General features: G+C 34.5%; 1 protein-coding gene across 2 annotated transcripts; it reads right to left on the bottom strand.

The window, feature by feature from the left end:
• Positions 1–1,887: 1,887 nt before the first annotated feature.
• On the bottom strand, positions 1,888–6,406 carry LOC125657923 (uncharacterized). Of its 2 annotated transcripts, XM_048892343.2 has the most exons (5): positions 6,277–6,356; positions 5,599–5,656; positions 4,339–4,424; positions 4,025–4,144; positions 1,888–2,042 (listed from the first exon to the last, which is right to left on the bottom strand). In XM_048892343.2, the coding sequence occupies exons 1-5, from the start codon at positions 6,316–6,318 to the stop codon at positions 1,902–1,904; spliced, it is 447 nt and encodes a 148-aa protein (XP_048748300.2). In that variant the 5' UTR covers positions 6,319–6,356; the 3' UTR covers positions 1,888–1,901. The 2 variants fall into 2 exon arrangements, with proteins under 2 accessions (XP_048748300.2, XP_048752135.2); XM_048896178.2 differs by lacking the exon at positions 5,599–5,656 and having other exon boundaries at positions 6,277–6,406.
• Between the last annotated feature and the right edge of the window lie 2,753 nt (positions 6,407–9,159).

Here is a 9,159-nt window from a genome sequence, read left to right as displayed (position 1 = left end):
GAAGCAACATTGAAACTCTACCGACAATTAATATCACTAGTGACTACATTTTTCGAGTTACATGTCACGTAGAAAACTTATAATCCATCTCGTTATTATTTTTGTAATTGTTTTTGAGGATAAAGGAAGGTGAATAAACTTGCAGGGGATATAGTTCAACACCTACGTACAATCGGAACCTTGGGTCTATCATATGCGCTAAACAATTATGAGCTTTCGTCCAATAATAAAGTTGGAACTATCTAGTTTTCTGTAATGTATTCTAAAACTAGTCAATATAAAATATCTGAATTGGTTTTAGGAAAACCTGGTGATACTTTCTAGACACAAATGAAGTTTGTTTGACATGGTAATGCATCTCCGAATACGCCAATCACATTGGAGGGCATTGTAGTGCAATGTACAATGTATTCTCCAAGTAAACTTCATTAAAATCGATCAACTGAAAAATATTAAGGCGGAGGTCCAACTGAAAGAAATGAAAGAAAACAAAGGAGCAAACTCACATACCCCACGTTCCAACATTGCTTGACAATGCCTCACATAATGAATGGTAATGCTATGCATTACTGCAAGAACAGGACTACGAGCTCGAAATTTTAATTTCAAAAGAAGCATAACTCCCAGAAAAATTATTGAATCAGAATTTTCTGGAAATATGCACATCTACACAGTGTGTCCTTATTAACTACAAAGTGTCATGAAATTATGTTGAGCGGTTTCAGAGGAGTTGCGCTGACAAAAAAGGGACTGACGGACTGACAGAATGATGGACGGGTAAAAAACATTATACTTCGTTGCGTGGGGTATAATTACATATATATCTGAGGAATAGTGGTACGTAAAACTGCTATTGAATTATGCATATGCCCTCGCTCTAACATAATACTGTAGCAGTTAAATTTATGATTTGCATTATTTTTTAAACATCTTTTTGAATGTATATTTCTAAAGGATTTTTTCTAAGACAAGTGATTACAAAAGGTGGTGGATATATTTTCCTTCTGCTCTCTAAAAGATAGATACCTGGCGGAGGGTTTTTGGATACAAGCATCTTCTCAACGAACGAAAAATCCATATCCAGCCCAAAGAAAAGGGGAGGATCTAGATTGACTCAAAGGAATACCACTCTCTCGTTCAGAAATGGCTTGAAAAAGTTTATTTTCACCAATGTTGTGGCTCAAATTGTTATGTTAGCTAACCCATATTCAATGGCTAGCTAGTGTATCGCTATTCAACGAATTATCCCGTGATCACGAGACGTTTGATGATTTTGTAATAGTCTTTCCCTGGAGGTAATGTAATAATCTAGGGGATGCATATTTGATGTGGAATTATTGGCGGAAATCTTATACAGCTTCCGTAGAGGAACGACAATATTCAACAACATGTCTTACCCTTGAACTGCCTTTTCCCAAAACCACAGACAACAAACCCCATTGCGACAAAACAATGTAAAACCCCATGTTGTATGAGTTGTTCTTGACTTCGTTAGGCAATCGAACGTGAATGCAATGCCTTGAATTGTTACTTTCCCTGATTGTTCACCAATTGAACATGTCTGGCATGAAACAGAATGTCGTCTATGTAACCGTCCATATTCACCCTTCCATTTGGTTGAACTACGTCTTAATTTTGTATTCTTTATAAGATTTGTAAGATTGATCACTGTTCATTATCTTCACTTTTTCATTGACATCGTAAAATTGCTATCAAAATTATGAAGATTCTCTTATTATGATATTTTCTCTGAAAATTGTAGAGAATTAACAGAATATTTTACTGAATGCGAATTAGAAGTATAAGTTGAAGTAGAAGATTCATCATGAAAGTCAACAAGAATCGAAATAAGCAGTTTATACGTACTTATAAGACAAAACAAAAGTAGATTTTTCCATCTTTTATTTTGAGACATAGAAGTTATACTTGATAATATGATCCAGACTTTTGCAGTAATTCCAGATGCTGTAGCTTATGTTTTTTAGTTCTAGCAAGTTCATCGTCTCGCCGTGGTGGGTGATAACAGCCTGATACATATATATCTGCAATCAATATAAGATACTGTTTTAATTTTCAGTATACCGTTTACTTATCCTTAAATTAACAAAAAATCAAATTTAACAAGTTTTGGTTATTTGGTAAATGACAAAATGTTTCATGAAGAAATCATTTGCATTGGTCTGAACTTCTTTTGCATAATTCAACTGTTGGTTTTGTTTAAAATTCATCATCATGTCTCTTCTGGACCTGGCCTGGAGGTTATAAAACTTTTTTGAGCATGTTTTCATATTCAAACTCATAATTCGTGCTCTAAATCGTATTCCTACTCAAAAGTGAAAGTAATAAAACGTGTATAAAATCATTCTCACACTCAAATGGAGTACATGCTCAAGAATTTTTGAGTATATTTCGAAGATGGCTCAGGTTTGTAGTCAAAACAAATATGACTGAGTTTGAGTATGAGTACAGTAAAAGTTTTATAACCTCCAGGCCTGGTTAAAAGAGTTTGCTTATTTGTATTACGTCTATTCGACAGGTTTGCACTCCTACATATATACTGGGCATGGCGCTCAAGGCCGTAACAGTGAAGGTTCTTTGAGGAGGAAGAACACAGTAAAGGGATCTTATATGGATGGAAAGTGCAGGATATTTACAATAATAATATTTCAAAATTGAAAACTTTAAAAGTTACCTTGTTAAGTTTTTAAAAATGAAGTTTTAGTAGAATGTAATCTAATAAAAGAGTAAAAACCTCTGCTAGACTGAAACCCACAATCTACAGATCAGCAGTCAAAACAAACGTTAATCTAATTCATGCATGTAGGTCGTTAGATTTAAGAGGAACATACAATTATTGCTGACATTTATATTTTCATTCATGTTTGGAAAGGAAGTCAGACATTATGCCGATGTCTTATTCCCCTTTAATATACCAACTCCTGTGACGACACGGAACCTTCAACATTTAAAATCATATAAAAACACAAACAACCCGCGACTCAGTTCCAAATGCTGAGCGTTTGGCAAAGAAACAATCACTACCTATATGTACTGCGGATATGGCACGACCAGGGCTCAAACATACAACCTGCAGGTCGCAAATGCTTTAATCAATGAGCTATTGTGACAGGTTTAAAAGAATTGTGGTGTTCCATATATGAGTATTGATTGTACCAGTTATATTGTTTACCGTCCCTCCCAAGAATTTTTCACTCATTTACACGTAGAGACGTTACTGACAATGACGTGTAGTAAAAGATTGAATACAATAGCGTATGCAATAATAACAGTTCTTCTGTACAAAGAAGAGAACTAATACATGTATAAAAATTTTGTTCTCAATTAATGAAAATCATTTTCGTGTCATTTGGTAGCTAGAATGATCATAATGGTCCATCTGTGAAGACTGAGAAGAGATTGTTGCAGTGCGTATATATGTAGCTTTCTGTTCACAAAAGAAAATGGAGGCAGGATCATTGAAAGGCGGCGAGTCTAAGACATAGCTCGAATCATAAAAATAAACTAGAGCATGGGTTAGTGAATGGTAAAGAATTCAATTGGCAAATTCATACTCGAAGATAAAACATGGACGTAAAATTTAAATATCTATCTCGGACACCACTCGTAGAGGATAGGCGCTATTAATTGCAAACGTCCTGGAGCAATTAAATACCGTATAGCGATTTTTTTCCGCAAGGTGATAAATTTGGCTAATTTTAGCAGTTAGATAGCTTTTCGCAAAACTTTCACTCGCTATAAATGCACCCTATTGTGACTTCAGTATTTGTAAGAGAAATAACTCTTCCCTGTCCGCCAAAATTTATTCCGCTAACATTATTAGCATAATCTTGCGCCAGCAAATCGTCAAATTCTAGACCCACAGAAAAAAACCGCCATACGATACCCAATTCTTCTCATATCCTCAAAAGTACAAACCAACCATATTCAATATAATAGGATTACTTGTATTGGACAAGGCAAAAAACGATTTGTAGTACCGCGGCACATTAATTAGTCAGATTACCTGAACGTTGATTTCACCTTGTGGTGTATGAATATCATGTCGCTGTTGATCCGTTAGTTTATATACATGACAAGTATCGTTTCTAGATAAATGATAGCCTTTCTTCATTCCAGCAACACCCTGCAGGGAAACCAATTGCAATTTTTAGAACGATGGTATCACATGTTTAAGTTAGGCCAATATTATCTTAAAAGAAAAAGTTAAATTAACCACTCGAAAATTATACATTTTATTTGAAATTCACATATTTGTAAAATTCATATTTTCATAACTTTACATCAGAAGATCATGTATCTTATAGTAATATAGGATACCGTTTTAGGATCATAGTTATAGGACCATCCAGCCCCTACATAAGGCTCTTTTGTGACGGGAACAAAGGTACAAGAAAATAAATATACTGAAAAAGATAAAGATATATTCCTTGTAGTCAAAATGTTTTGCTTTTTATAACATGCGGAGATATGGAAGAAACAGTGAAATTATTCTTGAATTTTATATCTGATATTCATTCAATCTATTATGGTTAATCAATAAGTTTTGCAAGAAATAAATGGCTCTTTGAATTCATTTGTCTACATTGAGAGGTATAAATAGAATTTCGATAACTTGCCTTATGTATTACTACACACAAACCTCCAGATTCTTGAAGAGTCATGGTTCATCTAAATTCCTCATTATTCAAATCCAGCATACTTAATTTCTATTTTTACGCTTTGCGTCAAGAAAACTTAATGATGTTTCCAAGAAGTTTTGTTCTTTTTTATTAATGCGAAAAACTATCACAGGAAATTGAATTTATCTAAATTCCTTTAAGTTTCCTAAATATATATATATATTTTAAAGATTTGTATAAATCAAGACATCAATTACTGTCGATATATATACAATTCATTAATATTATCAAAGGTGAAGATAACGAACAGTGATCAATCTCATAATTCCTATAAGCAATACAAAATAGATAGTTGGGCAGATACGGACCCCTGGACAAACCAGGGGTGGGATCAGGTGCCTAGGAGGAGTAAGCATACCCTGTCGACCGGTCTCACCCGCCGTGAGCCCTATATCCTGATCAGGTAAACGGAGTTATCCGTAGAAATGTGTACATTTCCAATATTTTTTGCTTTTGAAATCTTTACAAACAGTAACTATAGCCATTTCCTCATGGATACGCTGTAGTTGGGAACAGTGTGTGTATGAATCTTGATAAATATAGTACGTCTATTTCAACGGCCGAGAATTATGACAAAAATAAAAGTAAAATATAACTATAAAACTAAAATCTATATCTTAATTATATTGGAAGTATTGATTTCCTACGTAAGATGAGGTAAATGGGGTAAAAGATAGAACAAAATGGAGTCAAAGAGGGAACAATTGCATCTATAATCTCAAAGATGCAGTTCATAGTGGAGATATTCACTTGATAAATGAATATGATGTAATGTTTGATAACGATTATGCGTCAGCTATTGCATATCGATAATTCAAAAGAAGGGAATGCGAGTATCGATGAAGCTTATCTTAATTTTTTCTCCCCAAGAGGATTTAAAAGATCAAGAATTGCATACATTCTGTAAGATACTTCCCATGCTGTATTGTTGTTCCCATAACATTTCCACTTGTACTCTGAATATAATAAAACAGGAATCTATATGCATCTATTTAGCATTTTTCCTGTAAGATTTCAGAATGAAATTTGAAAACGTTTTTCTTACAGGTAGGCTTAAAGAATGACATATCAATTTTCTGAGACGAAATTGTAATCATTATGGATATATTATGATACCATTATTCTACACTGTTCGTTTTTTCATATTTTCCACAATATCGCTAAATTTTGAAACAATGTTGCATTATATAGACACAGTTTAAGCAAAATACATCACAGGTTTTTTGGTTGTTTTTTTATTTACTTTTGCTCGCTCGTGAGTGCATTTTTTGTGCATTTTAAATCGTGGACGGACACGACATTTTAGATAATGTGAAACATGAGTCAGTTTACAACACATCTCCCACAGACACTATCATGATGTATGATGTATGTTATATAACGATAATAACCCAATCTTCAATGTCCAAGGAAATTAATGATTTTCTTCCTATCTCTCATTTGTGTACATAGATACTAGAAATAGTATAATTGGAATTGGATAAATGTTACACCGAGTCAAGCAAAATACATCTATAACTGAATTGTAATAATTTCATATCACATTATCTAATTGACGAATTAAAACTTAACATACCTGTTGCATAGAAAAACAAGCAAAACAATAAATGTTTTCCATACATATTTTCCTGCTTTCGCTGTGACTAAACCAATCTGAACAATGATAAGACAGACAAGTCAATTCATGATGGTCATATCTAATTACACAGCAGACGGTGTCCTGTACAATGTTTTGTAGTGCATACTAAACACAGATCTATTCTGTTGTGTACAGCATGTACCGTGTTCTGAAATGAAAACATTTACAATGTTCTGTAATGTACAGTATGTACAGTGTTCTGTAATGTACAACATGTACAATCTTCTGTAATGTACAGTGTGTAAGGTGTTCTATAGTGTGCAATGTGTACAATGTTCTGGAATATACAGCGTGTACAGTGTTCTGTAATATGCAATGTGTATAGTGTTCTGTATTATACAGCGTGTACAGTGTTCTGTAATTTAGAACGTGTACAATGTTCTGTAATGTAAAGTGTGTACAATGTTCTGTACTGTAAAGTGTATACAGTGTTCTGTACTGTACAGCGTGCACAGTATTCTGCATTGTACAGTGTGTACAATGTTGTAATGTACAGCGTGTACAATGTTGTAATGTACAGGGTTTATAATGTTGTAATGTACATCGTGTACAATGTTGAAATGTACAGCTTGTACCATGTTGTAATGTACAGCTTGTACAATGTTGTAATATACAGCGTGTACCATGTTGTAATGTACAGCGTGTACAATGTTGAAATGTACAGCTTGTACCATGTTGTAATGTACAGCGTGTACAATGTTGTAATGTACAGCGTGTACCATGTTGTAATATACAGCGTGTACCATGTTGTAATATACAGCTTGTACCATGTTGTAATATACAGCGTGTACAATGTTGTAATGTACAGCGTGTACAATGTTGTAATGTACAGCGTGTGCAATGTTGAAATGTACAGCGTGTGCAATGTTGAAATGTACAGCGTGTAGAATGTTGTAATGTACAGCGTGTACAATGTTGTAATGTACAGCGTGTACCATGTTGTAATGTACAGCTTGTACCATGTTGTAATGTACAGCGTGTACCATGTTATAATATACAGCGTGTGCAATGTTGAAATGTACAGCGTGTGCAATGTTGAAATGTACAGCGTGTAGAATGTTGTAATGTACAGCGTGTACAATGTTGTAATGTACAGCGTGTACAATGTTCTGTAATGTACAGCGTGTACAATGTTGTAATGTACAGCGTGTACCATGTTGTAATATACAGCGTGTACCATGTTGTAATGTACAGCTTGTACCATGTTGTAATGTACAGCGTGTACCATGTTGTAATGTACTGCGTGTACCATGTTGTAATGTACAGCTTGTACAATGTTGTAATATACAGCGTGTACCATGTTGTAATGTACAGCTTGTACAATGTTGTAATATACAGCGTGTACAATGTTGAAATGTACAGCTTGTACCATGTTGTAATGTACAGCGTGTACAATGTTGTAATGTACAGCGTGTACCATGTTGTAATATACAGCGTGTACCATGTTGTAATATACAGCTTGTACCATGTTGTAATATACAGCGTGTACAATGTTGTAATGTACAGCGTGTACAATGTTGTAATGTACAGCGTGTGCAATGTTGAAATGTACAGCGTGTGCAATGTTGAAATGTACAGCGTGTAGAATGTTGTAATGTACAGCGTGTACAATGTTGTAATGTACAGCGTGTACAATGTTCTGTAATGTACAGCGTGTACAATGTTGTAATGTACAGCGTGTACCATGTTGTAATATACAGCGTGTACCATGTTGTAATGTACAGCTTGTACCATGTTGTAATGTACAGCGTGTACCATGTTGTAATGTACAGCGTGTACCATGTTGTAATGTACAGCTTGTACCATGTTGTAATGTACAGCGTGTACCATGTTGAAATGTACAGCTTGTACCATGTAATGTACAGCGTGTAGAATGTTGTAATGTACAGCGTGTACAATGTTGTAATGTACAGTGTGTACAATGTTCTGTAATGTACAGCGTGTACAATGTTCTGTGATGTACAGTGTGTACAAAATTCTTTAATGTACGGCCTGTAAAATGTTTTGTATTGTAAATAGTACATAGTGTTCTGTAATGTACAGCGTGCAGTGTTCTATTATGTAAAATTCGTATTCTGTTGCGTGCACCAAATGGAACTCACCATATATACCGTGTCCTGTGGTGTGTACTGTATAGTGTATGCAATGCAAAGTGTTTTATATCGTATGCCATGTACAGTGTTTCGTTTTGTGTAATATCTATATTATAAATCGCATTTTCCTTCATGAACCATCCAATTTCAGCAAGCGACGCAATCCGTTGATATTTACTATGAACGGATCATGAAGTAGTTTAAAGCAAGCGACTGAAAATTTGAGAGCGTAATCATTTTAAAAATGCAACATGTGTTTCGGAGATCTCACAAAGTCACACCTTGGACTAAGATTGTGAACTTACGTGGACTGTAATTCCAATATAATGGTATCCTACCTCCAAAATACAGTGCACCATTAGACAGAAGTGCAACGTTGATAAAAGGCAGGGTAAGACGATGCGTGGCGTCATGTGTACGTTTTGACGTAAGTTATAATACATAATTATGAGAAAATGAGTATGAAATTCTGGAGATCTAAAGAAACAAAGACAGAAGGTATGGCCGGGGTACATGTTGACGTATTCGAATAGAAACTACTGTGGTGTTATTAACTAACTTAAAAGGCGCTATAACTGGGATAATGTAGGGGTGTAGATAGTGACATATTTGTTTTATTATGAAGTAGTAATGTACGATAACTTAGTATTCCATCATAGATATTTTAAAATCGCAACAATGAAAGAATTTTGGTTAGTGTAAGCAGTTGATGTTATTATTAGATATG

Source organism: Ostrea edulis, chromosome 1 (genome assembly GCF_947568905.1).
Source record: "Ostrea edulis chromosome 1, xbOstEdul1.1, whole genome shotgun sequence".
Taxonomy (NCBI): Eukaryota; Metazoa; Mollusca; class Bivalvia; order Ostreida; family Ostreidae; genus Ostrea; species Ostrea edulis.
Note: the sequence above shows the minus strand (reverse complement) of the source record. Positions and strands in the feature narration are given on the sequence as shown.

Coding starts and splice junctions, on each gene's coding strand:
- LOC125657923 (XM_048892343.2), bottom strand. CDS start 6,318: ATGGAAAACATTTATTGTTTTGCTTGTTTTTCTATGCAACAG. Junction 4,145..4,338: donor ATAACTATGATCCTAAAACG/GTATCCTATATT, acceptor GTTTCCCTGCAG/GGTGTTGCTGGAATGAAGAA. Junction 2,043..4,024: donor AAGGTGAAATCAACGTTCAG/GTAATCTGACTA, acceptor TATTGATTGCAG/ATATATATGTATCAGGCTGT.